The sequence below is a fragment of the Dendronephthya gigantea genome, unplaced genomic scaffold (genome assembly GCF_004324835.1).
Source record: "Dendronephthya gigantea isolate DGI-Jeju-01 unplaced genomic scaffold, DenGig_1.0 000024F, whole genome shotgun sequence".
Classification (NCBI taxonomy): Eukaryota; Metazoa; Cnidaria; class Anthozoa; order Malacalcyonacea; family Nephtheidae; genus Dendronephthya; species Dendronephthya gigantea.
Genome location: NW_021163034.1, coordinates 1,612,938 through 1,632,514, shown reverse-complemented (window position 1 = coordinate 1,632,514; position 19,577 = coordinate 1,612,938). Strand labels below are relative to the sequence as shown.

The 19,577-nt window shown below is 37.0% G+C and overlaps 2 protein-coding genes across 2 annotated transcripts; one reads left to right on the top strand and one right to left on the bottom strand.

The window, feature by feature from the left end:
- Positions 1 to 1,700: 1,700 nt before the first annotated feature.
- LOC114522854 (eukaryotic translation initiation factor 3 subunit I-like) lies at positions 1,701 to 5,415 on the bottom strand. The gene is made up of 8 exons (XM_028543620.1): positions 5,316 to 5,415; positions 4,297 to 4,477; positions 3,619 to 3,834; positions 3,302 to 3,429; positions 2,877 to 2,987; positions 2,684 to 2,773; positions 1,956 to 2,122; positions 1,701 to 1,802 (listed from the first exon to the last, which is right to left on the bottom strand). Exons 1-8 carry the CDS (start codon positions 5,316 to 5,318, stop codon positions 1,721 to 1,723), a joined length of 978 nt encoding a protein of 325 aa, XP_028399421.1. The 5' UTR covers positions 5,319 to 5,415; the 3' UTR covers positions 1,701 to 1,720.
- A 764-nt stretch (positions 5,416 to 6,179) lies between these two features.
- LOC114522880 (uridine-cytidine kinase-like 1) lies at positions 6,180 to 18,886 on the top strand. The gene is made up of 22 exons (XM_028543654.1): positions 6,180 to 6,281; positions 6,448 to 6,539; positions 7,350 to 7,403; positions 7,585 to 7,691; positions 7,841 to 7,901; positions 8,041 to 8,105; positions 8,234 to 8,281; positions 8,599 to 8,670; positions 9,152 to 9,207; positions 9,953 to 10,028; positions 10,393 to 10,450; positions 10,778 to 10,839; positions 11,380 to 11,396; positions 11,939 to 12,037; positions 12,386 to 12,479; positions 12,600 to 12,650; positions 13,183 to 13,305; positions 14,615 to 14,696; positions 15,057 to 15,082; positions 15,318 to 15,375; positions 16,023 to 16,121; positions 16,431 to 18,886. The coding sequence occupies exons 1-22, from the start codon at positions 6,187 to 6,189 to the stop codon at positions 16,478 to 16,480; spliced, it is 1,545 nt and encodes a 514-aa protein (XP_028399455.1). The 5' UTR covers positions 6,180 to 6,186; the 3' UTR covers positions 16,481 to 18,886.
- Positions 18,887 to 19,577: the final 691 nt, after the last annotated feature.

Below are 19,577 nucleotides of genomic sequence, written 5' to 3'. Positions count from 1 at the left end.
CGGAAAAAGGAGTCAGAATAGTTGAAGAACAAGTAAAAGGAATGAGAGGAGACTTGAACCGGCATCTTGGATCAATAGTAAGTAACGTGTCGAATTTTCTAGACCAATTACACGTGCGAGTGGAAAAAGTGGAGACGGCAATCACCACAGAGATTCTTCCAAGGGGAGCTAAGATATTGGACAGCGTGGACGATTGCGTGAAAAGGATAGTTACGGGAATGGATATTGTAGTATTAATCGGTGTGCTGTGCGGCTTTTTCTTGTCTCATTATCTCCGATTGAGCATAACTCAAAGCGATATCGTTTCTGTGGTTGAATACTGCAGTATGGGCGTTCTGGAATTGGCTTTTCTGACATATGCGCTCGTACGATTTGCCAATATTCTTCACAATGACGCGACGGGCAAAGACATGGAACAAGATACGTTTAATAAAATCCTCGTTGCAGCTGTATCCTTAATCGTCTCGATCATCGTCGCTGTAACGGTCCAAAAGTTACTCGTTTGCTACGTGATTCCATGCATAGCATGGGCCATGAAGGAAGTCTCTACAACCTACTCCGGCTTGGTGTCACAGAGAAATAACTCCGCCTGGTTTCTCGTGGCCTTGTCCTCCATTTGTACCATTATCTTAAGTGTGTTTTGGTATCACTCGAAGTCGACAATAGATACCTTAATTGTATCGTGTATTTTTATCTTTGCCGTAGGTCTTTTTTTTTGGGTGGTCATGTACTTTACCAACAGATAAGTATAGCCAACAGGGGCAGGTTGTATGAAAGTCGGATAGCGCTATCTACGGGAATCGGGATAGCGTCTTTTTCAATCGCTTTAAAATCATTGTTTGCTATGATTTTGATTAAATCTTAGTGTTCCAGTAAATCGAGGATTCTCTTTAATAATTGTTGGTCCCGAAGATGAAATTTTATCGCTTTTCGAGCATTTTTAGAACGGTTGAAAAAAATCACTATCCGGTGGATAACGCTATCCAGCTTTCATACAACCGGCCAACAAATACGTACGTAGTAAGTGTACGTAGAAAAATCATTATTCAATAAAAGAAAATCTGAAACTCAACACTGTGTGGACCTTATTTTTTGTTATTTGGCTGGATTTCCACTCGCAGAAAAATGATATGTTTTATGAATTCATTGTTATAAATGCCTAGCAACGGCTGATGTTGTGGTACGAAATTTCAGGAAAATCTTTTTTCTCGGGATAAATTTTAGCTTATCCATTGGATAGCTATCTACTTCACTTCCTATATGCTTCGTACAACGCGTTTTTATTCAATGAATAACAACTATCCGCAGTTTTATCATATGGATCGGACTTATCCGTTGGATAATTTATTCCAGTACTGATTTATTGGTCATTGAAAGAGGAATGGTCAAAAAATCATACGAAAGATGATGTAATTTGAATCAGTTCACTGATTTTAGGAATATTGCATGGTAGCTACAAATTAATGGTTACATACACATGGTACACAATTGGGGCCATTTATATACGAGGGAAAATAAGTCGCGACTTAAATAAGACGCGAGCTGTCCGTTTATACGAGCCTGGCAAGCCTGTCAGTTCATACAACAAGGTCGCGTCTTATTTAAGTCGCGACTAATTTTCTTCGTTTTAATAACCCTATTATAACAGCGGAGGTAAATAAGACACAAGACAATATGTTTTATAGTTTTTTTTATTTATTCATTACATATACAGTGATAGCTAATACTCGAATTCGTATTCAAAATACGACGGGTCGAACTGGTGCAATCTGACGTAGCCGTCTTCACCTCCGCTACTGTAACTGTTGAAAGAAAGATAAAGTTAGTTTCGGTGGTTGGGTGCACGGGTGCATCTCATGGGGCAGAGTGGGACCAAGCGGGGTAGAACCGTTGAACGATGTTATTACTGAAAAAACGGGGAGCCGGACACAGCATTGATGAAAATTGCTTCTAACCTTTTGCCATCGGGGTGAAATGCCACGCTGTTTATCGGCCCAAAATGACCTTTGACGCGTCCAATTTCTTCTTCAAACACCATGTGAAAAAATCGAGCATCAAATTTCCCTATCCTCGTCGACGTCGTCGTCACGTCCATCGCCTCTTGACCACCACCCAGGACCACCTTTTGTTAAAAAACAATCCCAGTGAAGTTTTGAGATCAGTGACTGAGACATTCCCATAATTCCCTGGTAATTCCCCTGTCTGTCTAAACACTGATCTCAATAGAGTTGCAAAGAGTTCAACCTTCCTCCGGTGGGATTTCAAGTTTTGAAAACCTTCCTCAAAATGACGTTACGCGTCACTGAGTCAAGTGGCAACCAGCATAAAAAAATTTGGTTTTTTGGTACATGCATGTGATCAGAGTGTTTAACTTTGAACCTTCCTCACAAACCTGATTCAAAGCAAACCTTCCTCCGGGTGGGACCCGCGTACCCGCAGCTTTTTTGCAACTTATCGCTATTCTTGGGCTACCTAGCCGTGAAGTCGTAATACTTCTAATCTGTCATCTTGCTTTTTGTTTTCAAACTAAGCAACTGAAATTATTTACTTCCCGCGATAAAAATACGATGTTTTTGGATACAATTTTTCTGCAAAATTAACCAAGATAAGAGCAAAACCACCTCTGTAGAAGGCAGTTCCTCTACAGGTCTGGGGCATGATGTGCAATAAAATTTCCACTTACGTGATGTTTTAACGAGGAGAGAGACGCTGAATTAACCGGCCTTTCCGTTTTGTATGTTTTCAAGTGTTCCAGGCTATCTGAATCAAAAAGCTGCAAAAAAAAACAAGTTGATAGCTTCATGTTGTACTTTTCATTGCTACAGAAAGTGTTTGCCATTGTGAGGCAGGATAAAGAGACAATCATGAAGGACCACCTTTGCTGTGTTGTCTTTAGATGCTGTCACGAACATGGTTGTATCATGGTATGGTTGAATATCATTCACTGCTTTAGTATGACCTTCAACATTTAGCAGACGTTGGCCGCTCTTTAAAGGAATCAAAGATAAGTATAAATTTAGGAATTAGGGTGTAATACAGGGTGTCCCAGTAAAACCGGAACCTCAATTAATTCATTATGTATTCACTAAAATTATTCACACTGACATGGTTATTTTTTCACACTAGTTTCAAACTTAACAAAGCTATGCCTCAAGCTATGAATTCAAAACATGTGGACTCTCAGAGGCATATCTTTGATAAGTTTTAAACTAGTGTAAAAAATAATGGTGATGTGGGTTCCAATTTTACTGGGACACCCTGTAGAATGATTGACAGGAACTTAGAAAAATAGTTCCACTACCTTTGAATCCCATTGGCAGACTGTCCCATTCTCATGTCCAGCGATTATATAGTAATCTAAGGGACCCCATATTGCTGAGGTTACTTTAGGACCATCCACTGGTATACTGAGGTATGAACTGTTATGACCTGGAACATCAGGAAAAATCCATTTTACTGCAGGAAGTGCAAACATTGATACAGCACACAGAAAGTGATATGATGTATTTATGATACAGTAAAATGCTCAAAAAGATAAAAAGCTAGCCATATTTATGTGACTGTTGCAATAACAATGCTATATGCATATTGTATGAGCTGTGTATTCAAATCCCTTACCCATTTGTGCTGAATCCCTGATATCGCAAAAGAATATTTCACAAGCATGGCCCATCTGCTTGTCTGTAGAAAACATTATCCTGTTGCCACAGTACGAGAATGCACATGTCCGCACAGCAGACCTTGTGTCATATTTGCCCAGCTGTGTCCCCGTTTCTGTATCCCACATTCTTAAACTGTTATCTGCTGACCCGGTTATAACTTTGCTTGTTGTCCCTGATGAAGCAGTTAAGGATAACTGGGGAAAAGGGGGGGGGGGTCTGATTCCTAGCTGTTATGGTCTTAGAAGAGCAAACAGAATTTTTTATAGAATGCTCTATCAAACTGATAAAGAATGAATTTGATCAGACATCTTCTTCCCCAATTCAACATTTTCCTGACCTTTGTTTGAGAGGGAAACAAATATAGTGTATAACATTATTTTGAGTTTTGAGTTTTTTGTACACCATTTATATTTTATTGCCACACAGCTTTCGGTTTTTCAAATGTACAAATAAAGCCTAAGATAACAGCTTTGAATGATAATTTGCCAGTTAATATATGTGGTAGACCTTAAAACTAAAATGTAGTTAAATAGTCAAATTACTTTAAAATTTTACTTGAAAATCTATATGCCCAAAATATGATTTCAAGACCTGTATCAAAGTTGCTTTTATTTATAGAGACATAAAAGGATACAGTCCACATCAATGCACCATACAGCACCACCATGACCCTTATATGTGCCTAATCTTTCACCATTTATTGAATACCACACTGAGGGGGAGTTATCTTTTGCTGACGAGAATAACAAGTCACCATCTCGATTATATTTTATGTGTGTTACGGACCGTTCATGGCCATGGAGAGCTATGGGCCTCTAAAATGAGGATGTTTATTTGATCACATATACATGAATTTGAATTCAGATAAAGATTTTGATATTTAAAATACAGGTTTTTTATATAAAATAAGAGTAACGATATAATCATCAATTTGTATCCAGTCACCATATGTTTATTACTTTCAAGCTTTCAGGTGGTTGACCTCCAGGGCTGATTATCAGTAAAAATATAGCTGGTGCACATACTAACTGATAATAACAAAACTATATGTCATGTTCAGTGTAATTATCTAACCAAATTGACCATGTAGGTGTAGCTCAGTTGGTAGAGCAATAGACTGGTAAACTAAAGGTTGCAGGTTCAATTCCCTCGGTAGTCAGGCATTTTTTCTCATTTGGTTCTTTCAAAGTACACCATACAAATTAATCAACTTGAGTTTATAATACTATAATAACCACATTTAACAACTAATTGTCCCTGTAGATATGTCCTATTTTGATGCTTTTCTTATTCGCAATTGGCACCAGTGATCAGTTGAATGGGTTAAAAAGGAAGCAGGTCAGAGCAACAAGGCAAACTTTAAAAGGGTACACTCGTTTTACCCACAGCAACCACACAGAGAGCAGGCCTAAACCTGAAGTACATAAATACTGAACGTATGAAAATGCTATTAATGCTATATGGTAGTAAAGAGCACAGCGCTGTCCCCTACATAACACACGCCTCTGACCAGTCAATTGAAAAATATCCTCAGATAAAATGGCAAATAATATTGTATAAATTGTATTTATGTATTAAAGCATTGCAAGGAGAAAAACCAATATGAAATACATTTAACTCGTAAACGAGACCACAGATGATATCAACACATACCATATTTTATCTGTAAAAATCAAAATTATCCACAAAATGTTATAAGTTTTGTCAAATTTTAGAGACCATTAGAGACACGTTTTGTTCGCCAGTCACTTGTTTCCATCCGCCAAAATGACATGACGTCATTTTCGTTTGGCCATAGACGGCCCAAGAGCAAATGGTTTTAATTTGAAGTGAAAATTGAAAAGCTATCGTTACTTTTAAACATGTGTCATTTTACTCATTTATATATTGCCAATATACAAAAATCCTATTGCATTCAGCGGGCGACATGCGCGTCTGACAATGTTCAAGCAATGTAGGTATTCTATAAGATATATCGGACGTAAATCAAAGTTTCAACATGAGAACACCCCCGATGAAGACCCTCGAGTGGAGTGTCGAAAAGTTGGGTCGTGAATGTAACCTCTGCCCTCTGGGTGGGTGATAACCACCTTCTAGATTTGCTATTTTTCATAAAAGCAACTGGACCCTGGGTACGAGGTTGCTGGTCAGTGGGTTTTTCCATACCGCCGCAGCATTAATGGGAATTTTGGAATGGAAATTTCCCAAAAGTGCATACTAAATTTAGTAAAATTACCAAGTTTGGCTGCAAGATATTGTAAAGTACGGAAAATTTAGCCCATTGGCTACTTTGCATGACTATATTTTCCGTAACACTTGACAGTTTGCAGCCAAACTTGGCAATTTTATCAATTTCGGTATGCTCGTTTTGGCTGTGGTGATTTATTTTCTTCTTATTACCTAGATCGTAAGCTGGTAGCTGGTCTATTATGCAAAATTCCATTTTAATTAACATCGCCAAGACGCCGCCTGAATCACGCCAATAACATCACCTGAAATCCGATCGCCTAAGAACTTGGTGTGCATGGCATTACACGTGCAAAAAATGGCCGAAGAAAACGGCATCGAAGCTTTAGACACATCATTCAAATCCAATTCATCGGACGAGAATTTGAACAGGTAAAATCTTTGTGAAATGTGATCTACGATGTGATCTAGTTAATCGCAATGCAATTCCGCTCAAATTGGCGCAACTTTAGTATGAACAAGCGCTGCTATAGAATCAACTTCATTCATTCGCGTTTTTGAGATGTGATGTGCAATTCTATTCTTCCATATATTATAGATTAGCCCCAGGTTCGCCTAAATGTAAAAGCCTTGGCAAGGGGCGAAGGGATAAGGTTTGGAGACATGGGAATAGGACAATTTATACTGCAGGTATATTGTGTTATTTTTTATGCATATTGTGTTATATTTATTTTATATAAACAGTGTTTTATTTGACGAAATTTTTAAAAATTCCAATTGACTGTTAAGGCACCGAAGTTTTGTATATGGTATTTGGATCAACGGGTAGTTGGGGGGTGAAAAGTCGTGTTCTGAATACTGATAGTGTGATAGTTTCGCATATGACCTTATTTTCTGAGCAAGATAACTACTGGCAAGAAGTAAATAAACATAAAATAACAATTAAGAAATTCTTTGCCCTTGAAGACTATCTTCGAGTGTTTTGCTAAATGATGGAATGCGGATTAAGTCAAATGTTTTAAACGAGAATATAAATGTTTTTTCAAATTATATCTTATTCAAACATAGGTGTTATTCTATGTTATACAGTGTGTGTATACATCCTGCATATAAAATATGGCCTTTATTTAAATTAGTCGAAAGCCATTGTATTAATTCATTTAGTTTTTTAGATCAAAATAGTCACCAAGCAACTCCATACCAGGGCACTGTCTATACCTAGATTTTTATAACACCTGCATACTGTCAATGAAAAAATATGAAACCCAAGTTCTCAGTCATTATGTAGTGGAGCTTTGGTGTTTTTGAGCTTGGTCATATAAAACTTTTAACTACATTTTAAGTTAAATCTAGAATACGTAATCCAGCCGATTGGCAACCACAAATCCTGTCACTAATTCCAATTAAATATTTACTGTTTCTACTGGATGGACTCCATACAAAGGTTCCTAAATTCATTGGGAATTAAGGAATGACATCCTATTTTCCTACTGTTTTTAGGTCGTCCGCCATGGTACAATTCACAAGGACAGCTAAAAGAAGCATTTGTGATTGGTAAGCCTCCCTTTAGATTGGGCATTGTAGCTTTTTCACCAGTCACAGTTTTTAACTGACATACAAATTCATAAGCATCCGTCTAATATATAATCATAAACTGGAACTAGTATATTGGCAGCTTATGTGAAGTGCTTGCTAAGTGCTAACTTATATACCGCTATGCAATTAATCTTTGAAGGTATTTGTGGTGGAAGTGCGAGTGGAAAAACTACTGTTGCGAAGAAAATTATTGAAGACCTTGGTGTACCATGGGTTTGCTTACTTTCAATGGATTCTTTTTATAAGGTAGTGGATGAAATTTATACACAGGACCAGTATGATGCACTAATGCACTCACTTGAAGTTTAATGTGACAGTGTCATGTACCATTGTAATTGGGCACTTAGATATGCAATGATCATATGTAGTAACCTTTGAAGAACTTTTGTTAACAGGTACTCACAGATGAGCAGCATGAACAAGCCGTGCAAAATAAATATAACTTTGATGAACCAGGTATGAGTACTGATCTATTACAATACAATCGATATAACAACTTTTTCTATGACCTATCAATAATTAAGCCAGAATTAATGAACTTCTGAAGACCTAGAACAGAGAGAAATATAAAACATTTGTATCCTGGTACATCTAGATTCTTTTGATTTTGATGTTGCCATTGAAACGTTAAAGAAATTAAAGGAAGGAAAAAGTGTTGAGGTGTGTTCTTGTATGAAGAGATTTTTGTTATAATGAATGGATCATAGACATTTGGTTAGAGATTTTTTGGGCTGTTGAGGCTAATGCATATCCTAGGTAGTTATTATCTTCTGGTGTCTCTTTTTCAGGTTCCAGTATATGATTTTAAAACTCACCAGAGGTTAAAAGATGTACAGGTAACCTGATCATTATAATTATCATGAATTAAGGTTTTACTGTGAACATTCACACCACATACATAATATTTGTGCTACTGTGCAAAAAATTTAGTTTAACGAATACCATTTGTAGCAGGATGCTCTTTTTGTAGTATACAACTCCGGAAAAATGATTTATGGTTTCTAATGTTCATTCAACTGCAATTTGGCAGAATCCTAGCTTTTACACAAACATAATTTCAAAAAATTTTCGATTGTGTATCAGCTAGCAGTATACTAAAATTGATTTTACTGTTGTCCCCTCCATTCAAGGATATTTTACTTGCTTTTATCAGAACACAATGTATGGTGCAAATGTTATCATATTTGAGGGAATCATGGCATTTTGTAATGACGAATTATGCAAGGTTTGAAATTTGAATTATTATAGAATATAAGATATTTCACAATTACAAGGAGATATCGATTTTAATTTTTATGTTGAGAACCTCAAACAGTTAAGATATCTTTTTGGGACTAGAAGATAAATTCATTAATTTCGTCTAAATAATTTACTTCAAAATTTCAATGTTAAAGCATAGGACTCTCAATAAATACTTTTTAAACTAATAAAACTTAGTCCAGTTGAGCTTTGAGTTCAGTGATGACAACATCAATTTTCCCGCCATTTTTCACAATGTCACGTGACATGCGAGAAATTGCGAAAAATATGCGACGTTATTCCAGAATTGTATTCCAGATGTAGTTCATGGCATATGAGTTCTTCGAGTGTTTTAGTTTTTGAATAAAAAACTTCATAAAAATAAAACTACGCGTTCAGATCATCGCTGAATCTACTAGATTTGTTTCAATGCTAAACTCGCAACTTAAAACAATTATCTTTTCCAGTTAATGGACACAAAAATCTTTGTTGATACAGATGCTGATGTTAGGCTAGCTCGAAGGTAATATAATTGCCTGCAACATGCATTTTATTAAGTATTGCCTGGGAAAGGTTTTAAGATTTGCGTATAAACAAGTGGTAGCTTATATTATAAAATAACATGCATGTAACGCGTGTTCTGATTGGTCGAAGCACGTGTTTGGATCAGGCCATCCAAACACGGAACTTTAAAGAATTTAGATTTAAATTCAGGCCTTGTCGTTGTTTTTTTATGAAACAATTCGCGCGCTTTTCTTAAGTCTCGCAACATTCCCGCGTGTTTGGATCAGGCCATCCATAGAAATGTTGCTTGAGTTAAGAAAAGTTCGCAAAGTCACTCGCTTTCGGCACTCGGGTTTCGCGCGCTTTTCTTAACTTTCGCAACATTCCCGCGTATTTGGATCAGTCCATTCAAACACGGAAAACCTAAAGCAATTGTTTAATACTCTACTGTACAATGGAAAACAAAATCGAAAATAAAAACTTTTAACGCCCCGTAACGCTAACCCTAACCCTAGCATTATATGTTTAGTCAACCGACTTCATTTGTACCGTACACGAAAGACTCCTGCATGGAACCCCTGCATTTTCCATTCAAATTTTGCAATATTTCAAAACGAAACGTTCCCGGTTCCAGTTTTACTAAATTTATAGTAAAACTTACTATAATTTTTACTATATATGTAACCTTACTGTACAACACAATGCTGGTAAATTTTCCCAGCTAAGAATCTTATTTATTGGTCTATTTTATGTTTTTTTTACAGGCTAAAACGTGATATTTCGGAACGTGGTCGTGAACTCAATGGTGTTCTAAAACAGTATAATACTTTCGTTAAACCTGTGAGTGTTGTTATAATAGTGTGGAATAAAGTCTTCATGGTTTTCATGTAGTCGTAATTGTCGTGAATACGTCAATGTGGCTGATGTAATAGATATCAGCTTATATATAGTATATACTATAGCCAGGCGCACACAACGCGATTTTTAATTGTCTTACCATTTTAGTCGGCAAACTGCAATCGGAATATATCAAAACAATTTGATATTTGCCGATTAATATTTGGCGGGAAAAATCGTACGACAAAAATCGCGTCGTGTGCGCCTGGCTTAACTTGCATGCATAATAATAAGTTGTGGATGCATGGATTTCCGTCACTTCGTAAGTAGCTAAATGTCACTGATGTAAATATTTTTTTATTCACAGTCATTCGAAAAATACATCGCGCCGAGTATGATCTGTGCTGATATTGTGGTACCACGAGGTAATTGTGCTCGCTGTGTCTTGGCTGTGTCTTGCCCATGCACAACTTGCATAATGTTTGAATCAGACCCTGGTTTCGCTATACCGGATTCGCATGGTCGTGATATCAAAATTAGCCATGATTGCTTGCAAACCTATGATAGCATGTTTCCTTTAACATGATCTGCATGCTAAATGAAAAGTTCTGGGGACAGAGATACCCTAAAACAACTTAAACTGATGTCGTGATCATGACCATGTGAATCCGCTGTAGTGTAATTAAACAGGGTATTGATTGAGTGCACTTTATTTTCACCCGTCTAAACAAACATTTCTGTCTTTCACGCAGGTGGTGAGAACGTAGTTGCAATAAATATGATCGTTCGACATGTGAAGCAACAGTTACTCGAGGTTCGTCTTCAGATTTTTATTGCCAATTCTCTATTAACTTTATGCATCGATAATGAATTTCCGTTAAGATTAATGCTGTCTTTCAGTCTGTGGATTTGATAAATTTATTATTACCAAAGTTAATCTTAATCCTAAACCTAATCCAGGCCATAATCTTAACACTAACCGCATGCAATGCACACCCATGTTTACATTTCGTTTCTCACTGTTTTATCACGTCTCAAGTTGTGCAGGTTCTTCATCGGAGTAACTTAACATAAAAGCGAATGTTTGTCCTTTCTATAATACTCCGGTATGCTCGCATACTCTAAACGCATTAGCAATTCAACCTGTAGAATTACACCAATATTTTGTGCGAATACTCTGGAGATCAGGCCAGCAAACATTTCTAAACATGCAGGATATACTTTATTAGTTTGAAAAAAGGACAGGTCTTAATAATTTCAACGCATGTGAGGCAATTTTAGATGTCTATAGCGTCGATGTCTGTTTAATTAAATAAAATTAAGCATTTTTCTCTCTTCTTGTTTTTCACTACAGAGAGGATTTTCTCTAAGGTAAGCAGCTTTGACAAAATTGTTTCTAAATTTCTCGTATGCAAATATGCATGTGTATTTTGAAAGCTCGCTCAGAGTACGAGATCAGCTCGTATTTTGACTTGATTATATATCACTGGAATGAGTGTTAGATTTGGGGCATTACATGCACCTTAGGTCTTTGTGTCACAGCCTTTTAAAGGTTTTTTATATTGGTACAAAAATAATACGAAAATTGATACGACATGTTTTGGTCAATATTCTGAGTCTAGGAATTTTTCATACCAATCTGAAATTATGGCTTTATGTTATCACAATGAGCCTTCAATGTGGCTGAACGTTTACCTCGCATGCTCAACTCATCATAAATGCTTCGACTCGATTTACCAGAAAAGAGCCTGTTTTCAACCATTGTTTATGCCATGGAACATTTTCCTGTCACGAGCGAAAAGAAAACCGCCTAAACGCTTCATTTTCCAACATATTTTTCAGTGTTTAGTGTTTTGAGTGGTTATCAAGAAATACACCATTGTTCCTTCTTAATACTTACGCTATTTTGCCAGGGCTCAGCTAATCTCGGCTCACCAAGGACAGCGGCTACCGGATAGTTTAAACGTGGTTGAAGCGACGCCCCAGGTCAGGGGCGTACAGACAATAATCAGGTATCAAATATAGGCTGGTATAATTTTAGAAACGATTAAAATTTTACTATTATTTGTCCTTAGGAAGTACTTAGGAAGCTTTCCTTTCAGCGCCCAAAATGGTCAAACCGGCCGTATTTTAATTTGAAATAGAATATTTAGTTAAATTAAGCAGTGAAACTGTCAACCTCGGGTTTTCGGCCCCCTGTGACGTGAAACTGCATTTTTCGCGCTAGAATGCTAACGATATACTTGAATACGGTTTTAAACATCCTAAAATACAAGTGCTATGTTGTACCGCACCAGTTTGGCCATTTTTATCGTGTAAAGGAAAGCACCCTTATAGCCACGTTTGAACCTCTGTTGTAGAGACAAGGAAACGAAAAGGGATGACTTCGTATTTTTCTCCAAGAGGTTGATGAGGATTGTTATTGAGTACGCGCTCTCCTTTCTACCGTTCGAGGTAATATTTCCAAATCTTTGTCCGCTGATCTCAAATCAAAGACTGGATGATGCATCACTGGGTAGTGGGCACTTTAATTCAATTCCACACGTGCGTCTAATATCACTGTTGATATTTCAGGAGTATGAGCTTACAACGAAGTATCGTGGAAAGAGATTTGCAGGAGAAAGGGTAAGAGAAGTGTTGTATTTAATATATCACAACCTTTTATCAGATAAGTTTCAGAGGAGATGCCCCTCTCCCTGTTTCCCTTACACTCCCCATGTCCCCCATGAATTACTCCGCCCTCTCCTCCAGTGAAGATCTCTAAGCAAACCTCGCTCCATTTAGAACACATCAGTAATTGTCCTCAAAATTCTACCAAAAATACACCCCACTCCAACTCCCCAGATCTTTAAATTACCACTTTTAGCTCCCTTCTGTTCATTTGAACCCCTCCCCCCACCTCCCCAAGAACGATTTATTAAAAAAGCGCTGTTATATCCTCATACCGGGAGTGTAAAATAGATCACGACGAAGCCTTCTTTGTTAGATGATGGCGAAGATGGGTACAAATCATTACTTCCAGAAAGAGCAAATTGAAATTAGTGAAATTGTAAAATTGTCGACCTCATAATGCGGGTAGTGTTGCCTGCCAGCTAATGGCCGGGTTGGGTCTTCGGAATTACCGATTTCTTACGATCTCATACGATTGTTTCGTTAGATTTGTGGCGTGTCTATTTTGCGAGCCGGCGAGACGATGGAGCCAGCGTTGGAGTCCGTTTGTAAAGATGTTCGTATTGGAAAGATTCTAATTCAAACGAATGAATATACAGACGAACCAGAGGTAGGAGAGTTTCCTATTGCACTTTTCTGTCAAGATATATATCTACCAAAGATCTCCATGTGATCTCGTACTCATATTTTAGCCAATCAACGGTCAGAAAGGTTTCGTTAGCTTTTGTTATTCTTTATGAAACTACTCAAAATGTTGTTATTATATTTATTTGTATAGCTCTAACATAAATTATAGCGAACTATAGCTCTAACATAAATTATCGCGAACTATAGCTCTAACATAAATTATAGCGAACTATAGCTCTAACATAAATTATAGCGAACTACAGCTCTAACATAAATTATAGCGAACTATAGCTTTAACATAAATTATCGCGAACTACAGCTCTAACATAAATTATAGCGAACTATAGCTCTAACATAATTATAGTGAACTACAGCTCTAACATAAATTATAGCGAACTATAGCTCTAACATAAATTATAGCGAACTATAGCTCTAACATAAATTATAGCGAACTATAGCTCTAACATAAATTATAGCGAACTATAGCTCTAACATAAATTATAGCGAACTATAGCTCTAACATAAATTATCGCGAACTATAGCTCTAACATAAATTATAGCGAACTATAGCTCTAACATAAATTATAGCGAACTACAGCTCTAACATAAATTATAGCGAACTATAGCTTTAACATAAATTATCGCGAACTACAGCTCTAACATAAATTATAGCGAACTATAGCTCTAACATAAATTATAGTGAACTACAGCTCTAACATAAATTATAGCGAACTATAGCTCTAACATAAATTATAGCGAACTATAGCTCTAACATAAATTATAGCGAACTATAGCTCTAACATAAATTATAGCGAACTATAGCTCTAACATAAATTATAGTGAACTACAGCTCTAACATAAATTATAGCGAACTATAGCTCTAACATAAATTATAGCGAACTATAGCTCTAACATAAATTATAGCGAACTATAGCTCTAACATAAATTATAGCGAACTATAGCTCTAACATAAATTATAGTGAACTACAGCTTGTTGATAGTACTACTATCTAATCTACATAAATTATAGCGAACTGCAGCTCTAACATAAATTTAAAACCGAAATGAAGTATATTTTAAGAAATATTAAGTTGTTTCAACCAAGAAATGGATTTTTATTTGACAGCTAGTCCTAGTCTTTTCCCGCCACTTGGGATCACTCGGTTACTAGACGGGAATCTTAGTATTACAGAGAACATATGGCGCTTCCCAACACCCCTTAAAGAACCTTCTTGGTTTATGGTTTTTATTATGTATGGTCTTTATTTTTACTCTGACCTTTATGTTTTCAGCTGCACTTTCTACGACTGCCACGTGACATACAAAATGACCACGTGATCTTATTGGACGCTACGCTGGCGAGTGGCGCTGCAGGTAATATTTTTGAAATGAGAATTCGACGTTCTTCCTCTTTCGTCGCGCTTTTTTTCCGTCATGTGTGATTTCAGTCGTACGTAGCCTTCATTCTGCTCGTCCCAAAAACCTCTTGGCTGCGCCTGCTTAAATCTGATAGATTGAAATCAAAGCAAAAGCGTATTAATTACATAAGGCACTTGCAGCGGGCAAACATGCAGTAAATTCTTGTGTTTTATTTGCCATTAAATAACGACGCACGTGGACTAAGGCACTAAGCCATTGTACGGTTTTATACGGCCTATACGGACATTGTACGGAATTATACGGACTGGATCAGTCGTTTTTTAAATATATCAACTTATACTGTATCTTTTCTAGCTTTGATGGCAATTCGAGTTCTTTTGGTAAGAAATAAATTTGCTCATTAAATCTGCATTTTTTTTCAGTGGCAAGTATTGAAGTACGGATAAAGAGATTTTTCTCCTAGGCGCAATTTTTTGATCGATCGAAATTCGCTTTATTTTATTTTCATCCTCGCAATTGAATAAAAGATCATGCAAAGATCTTGAACGAATTCTGATGAATTCTAACTTGTTGAAAACCGCCTTTGAACAACTAAGAAAATAATATTGATTTCAGGATCACGATGTAAAAGAAGAAAATATATTATTTGTGTCGCTGATTGCTGCGGAAACAGGTACGGGTTTCATTTCCTCTCCCTTATCTTGAATGCTCTTAAGCCCCTGTTGCTCTCAAGATAATTGAAAAATAAATCGACCCCTTCAAATTAATGTGATTAGGTTTTGTTTTGCGGTAATTGGCAATTACGTTATATGGCTATAAGGTATCGGAATTTTAAGCTTCTTGTAATATCTAGACGACATTCACGAAAACGCGCAGACCCGAACTACTATAGGCTTGTTTCTCATACTGTATATGTCGCCGACGCTCAGCGATGGCCATTGCCGGTGATCAATGATGAACGAAGTGCTTTGAAAAAATTTTCTCGTCAAAGAAGATACCATGATACCATGGATAGTAAAATCACGTAAAGTCTTTTAACTATCCATGGTGATACTATATCTACCTTAATACCTTACGGTAATACCTTAGAGCTGAAAAAGCTCTGAAAAGCTGCTTGGAAATCCCAGTTGTTGATGAACTCCTTGCGCCATAGGAAATCAAGGTGGAAATCGTCTTCTCAACACACACACACTCCCCCCCCCCCCCCCGCCCTTATCTCTGGAAAAAGTTGTCGTCCGCCTACCCCTTCTCAATGATCGCTCCGAGTAGAAATTTTCATTCATGTCCAGCGCGTTTTAAATGAAAGTTCGTTACTTTCAGGTGTTCGTTCTGTCGCGTACGCTTTTCCTAAAGTAAGGATTGTAACTGGTGCCGTTGATCCGGAATTAAATGAATCGTTTCATATTCTTCCCGGTGTTGGTAAGTGTTGTTTAATTAACGTGAATAACTTGTTTAGATCTAGCATTACGTTAAGTCTGCAAGTCTAAGGGCGACTTTCCACTAGGCGGAGCCTTTCGCGCGCGGAGCGGAATTTCTCTTTGTTTTTCTCACATTAGTTCTGCATGAAATTACATAGGTAGAATTATTCATTTTCTCAAAAGTGTTTTGTTTTTCCTGTCAGAAAATACTAAAATATTACAAGTTAACACGCGCGGTCTCCTAGGTGCTAGGTGGTGGTGAACCTCATGGTCGTAGTAGAACCGAGCTAAGCTTTTCCCTTGCCTTTAGGTAACTTTGGTGACCGTTATTTTGGCACAGACTCGACGCCGCCTGTCTGAAAGGAATTCTGCAGTCTTAGTTGTATGTTAAAGAGAGTGACTAAGAGATCGTTTCCGTCAGATTTTCTTCCATCCTGATAAACGCTGACGAACCGCGTTTTCATATTGGCATCCCAATATGAGCGGAGAATTCCTTTATTTAGTAGCCACCTACCATATTTACAAACCATAGATTTGCATCAGGTATACCTACTAAATATCTATGCACCACAAGGAGAGCCTATAGGCTATAGATTCCTTATAAGTACGCACCTACTGACCTACGAACCTAAGAACAGCCCAATCATTCCACTATACGTAGCTATACCTACTACATGAAAATCCCATGTGTATAGATTCCCGTGAAGTAGCTACCTACTTACCATACAAAACAAGATTAACATTCAGTGAATGGTACCTACCTACCGCGTGAATAACCGATAGATTTCCATTAGCTACCGACAAACACAGTCCATAGATTACCATATAAAGTAGGTACCTACCATATGTATTCCTTATGAGTCCTTAAACAGATTTTCCTCAAGTGCCACTTTCTATACGAAACAGTCTATGTACATTTCAATTTAGTACCTACTGACTCAAGAAAAAGCCATAGATTTTATTAGCTTTTTATTACCTACTCACTACACGAACCGACAGCCCTTAAATCCGACATATATTTACCGTACAAAACCGCCTATGAAGATTTTCATTCAGCACCTATACCTACCGCAAGAACAACCCCATCAATTCTCAAAACCGACCTATATATTAACAGACCGTAGATTACCGTCAATTCCTATACCTACCATTTCAACAGACAGTAAGGGGTTGTTCACACGAGCCCAGTTACCGAAATTTAACGAAGCGTAAACTGGATTTTGAAGTATTAAAAAAGTCTTTTTGAACAGTCACATACTATTGTGAGTATTGAGACATGTCAGGCAAACTTGTAAATAGTTTGTAAAATACATAGATATGTCGTAGACATACTCTTTACGATCACTGAAAAGATGGCGGACACTCATTTTATAGATCGGTATTTTACTGAAATTTATGCAGTCGGAAATTCAAGGTCACATAAAGGAAGGTCACATAACTGGACTATTTTCTTTGTTCTGTTGAAATTTATCTCACTTCATTTGGTGTTTCAAAAAGTTTGCTCTTTCACAAAATGGATTTCCGCTATCTTCTCGTCGTCGTGGATCCCATTACGTGTCGTAATTCGTATCATTATTCGTATCTGTAAAATCGTAATCAATCTGTCTTGGACATCCATAAGAACGAACCTGGATTGCGCATTTTAATTTATATTTGGCTCTCGACGCCATCTTGGTGCTCTCTATTAAGTATTCTCATCAATTGGCGGATGGGTCACTGATCTATAGTCAGGAAAGTGTATAAGAGCCACCATCTTGGTTAAATATAGGGCTCAGGAAGGTGTACAAAAACTGCGAACTGCGAGAGTCGCCATCTTGGTTGTGTCACTGATCTATATGTAGTCCAGATGTACAAAAATGGTGTACATATATATTTCGTGTTCTCATTGGCTAGATTTGTCGCTATTGGATGCGCCGATCTAGGTTTTCTCATATGGATTGTCTGAGGTTGATTACGTGTGTTTTCATATTTTTGTGACTTGGTCTCTGACAACCTTGGTCCTCTGTAAAAAATCTAATCGGGCGTGACTGTCTCTTAATTCTAGTGAAGTCGCTTACATGAAGTATTCTCATTTCGCTGTGCAAAGAGGGCAGGGTATATGTCAATGATAAGCGGTATATGTATAAGCGGTATATGTCAATGATATATGGTGTCATTTCCGAAACGTATCTAGCAAGTTACGCATTGTTGATCTAGAATCGTGTTCAGAAAGCGAATATTTTTGTCGCCAATGCGCGATGCAGATAATCAAACTTAAACTTAGATCATCGCTAAAGAATACTGCCTTTAATTTTTTTAAAGAACAATGCATACATTCTGCGGTGACATGTTTATGAAATATGTCTGGCAATTTTCGGTGTCCTCGGCCCTAGGCTAGGACGTTTTTAGAGGAACATATAGACCGTTGGAATAAACAAAGCGAGCTTTTGGGCTCCTCGCACAAGAATTTACAGACACAACTAAAAGTAACAGATTGCATTTGCAGCTGCCTATGAGTTGATATCATTTTTACATCAAGCGCAATCACAAAATTTAATGATACAGATTCTACCATTTTTCACTGTGACACAAGGGCCCGTTCCCAAAGAAAAAAAATATTGTTCACTACTGCAGCAAACAGGGGCCTATACAGGCTATACTGGTCTATACCCAAGGCAATAGATGAATAATTATTTCACAGATGTTCTTAAAAACAAGAATGTAAATTATCGTAATTGAATTTGTAAGCCTAAAAATGGCCGTAATATCAGGTCAAAATTAATTACTTTAATAACGTCTTTAATGAGTTCGCAATTTACTTGGATTCTTGTTAATGTCATTTTGAAGAGGTTCCAAAACTTTCTCGAAAGATTCTCTGCGACATCAAAACCCTTACAATCGTCCTTCATATAAAATGTGCAATTTATAATATTATCTACAATTTCTGGTCAATATTTTGTGGCGGTAGAAGAAAAACCAACTGTATTTTACAGATTGCTTCCTGCAATATTTTACAGTCATTTTGACAAACTAAGGAATGGACAATTTGCAGTCGACTAATTTCTTATGATCTAAAGGAGAAACTGAAAATAGACAACTGCATATATATAAACACCAAAAAACACTCTGCCTTTATGAATTTGCCTTTAACTTAATTCAAGCCGGTTTAACCAAGCAAGCTAGGACAGAAGCTTGTCCTAATCGCTTTTCATGCATGGCGTGCACTAGTTATCAATACGTATACAGCATCATGTATAGCAACCTATAGGACAGCATTTTTAAAGGGAATGCGATATATAGATGCCAGTATACAGTAGCTTGTTATTGCATCGCTTCAAAACTGACAGACCATGTATTTTTGGCTTTTATAATATTTTATATAAAAACTATTAAAAAAATCGCTATCCAGTGAATATACCGCTATATCCAACCATGGTAAACAACATTGGCCGGCCCCTAATTATTAATATAAAGTTGC